The sequence below is a fragment of the Enhydra lutris genome, unplaced genomic scaffold, assembly GCF_002288905.1.
Source record: "Enhydra lutris kenyoni isolate GAN:26980312 unplaced genomic scaffold, ASM228890v2 scaffoldscaffold4172, whole genome shotgun sequence".
NCBI classification, from domain to species: Eukaryota; Metazoa; Chordata; class Mammalia; order Carnivora; family Mustelidae; genus Enhydra; species Enhydra lutris.
This window is the reverse complement of record NW_019158256.1, coordinates 1-749: the sequence shown is the minus strand read 5'-3', so window position 1 is coordinate 749 and position 749 is coordinate 1. Positions and strand designations below refer to the sequence as shown.

The 749-nt window shown below is 53.9% G+C and overlaps 1 protein-coding gene across 1 annotated transcript; it reads right to left on the bottom strand.

Annotated features, from left to right (window-relative positions):
- Nucleotides 1-352: 352 nt before the first annotated feature.
- LOC111140578 (signal-regulatory protein beta-1-like) lies at nucleotides 353-710 on the bottom strand (the record flags this gene model as incomplete). Its single annotated transcript, XM_022492789.1, has 1 exon — nucleotides 353-710. A coding segment is annotated over one exon (358 nt), but the record flags the coding sequence as incomplete, so codon positions are not given.
- Between the last annotated feature and the right edge of the window lie 39 nt (nucleotides 711-749).

Sequence of the window (749 nt, the reverse complement as noted above, 5' to 3'; positions counted from 1 at the left end):
CACATGGAGGAGACACTCTCTGGAGGCAGGAGTAAGATTGGGTTATGTGATTGGCCAAGTCACTCAGAGTGTAAGTCCCTCGACTTATCCCTGGAACCAGAGGATTGGTCAGGATTGGAAAAGACGAGAATTATGGACCCACAGACTGGGGTTCTAGACTTTCCCACCATTTATCAGGGGCCTTGAGCAAGCATCAGGACCTCTCCAGACCTCTCCTTCCCTGATTCATGGCAGCAGCTGAATTCGGGGACACCCACCACAGTGCCTGATTCTTAGCTGTTGGTCAGACAATGGAGGGCATTCTTATTGACTTGTCACAACCAGGGGACAAGGAGGCCCAGGCCGTACTCACCGCTCACAGTGACCTGGGTGCCTGGTCCAGACTTAAACTCCACATCATCAGGGGTCCCTTTCTGGAACTTCACACAGTAGTAGGTTCCGGTGTCTGCTGGGGTGATGTTACTGATACGGATGGAAAAGTCCATGTTGTTTCTCCTTGTGCGGTCAGAAATCTCTGTCACTCGGGTGAAGAGGCCTCCTTTGAAACTGAAGATTAACTCCCGACCTGGCCCTGTCCCCCTGAACCACTCAACCGGCCCTGTGGGGAGCAGGGAAGTCAGGGTGCAGTGTAGAGTGGCTGTCTGTCCGGCTGCAACAGACACTGACTTGTCAGGCTGGATCACCTGCAGCCTCGCCTCACCAGCCACACCTGGAGGGAAAACAGAGCAGTCGTCTACTCATCCAGCCGT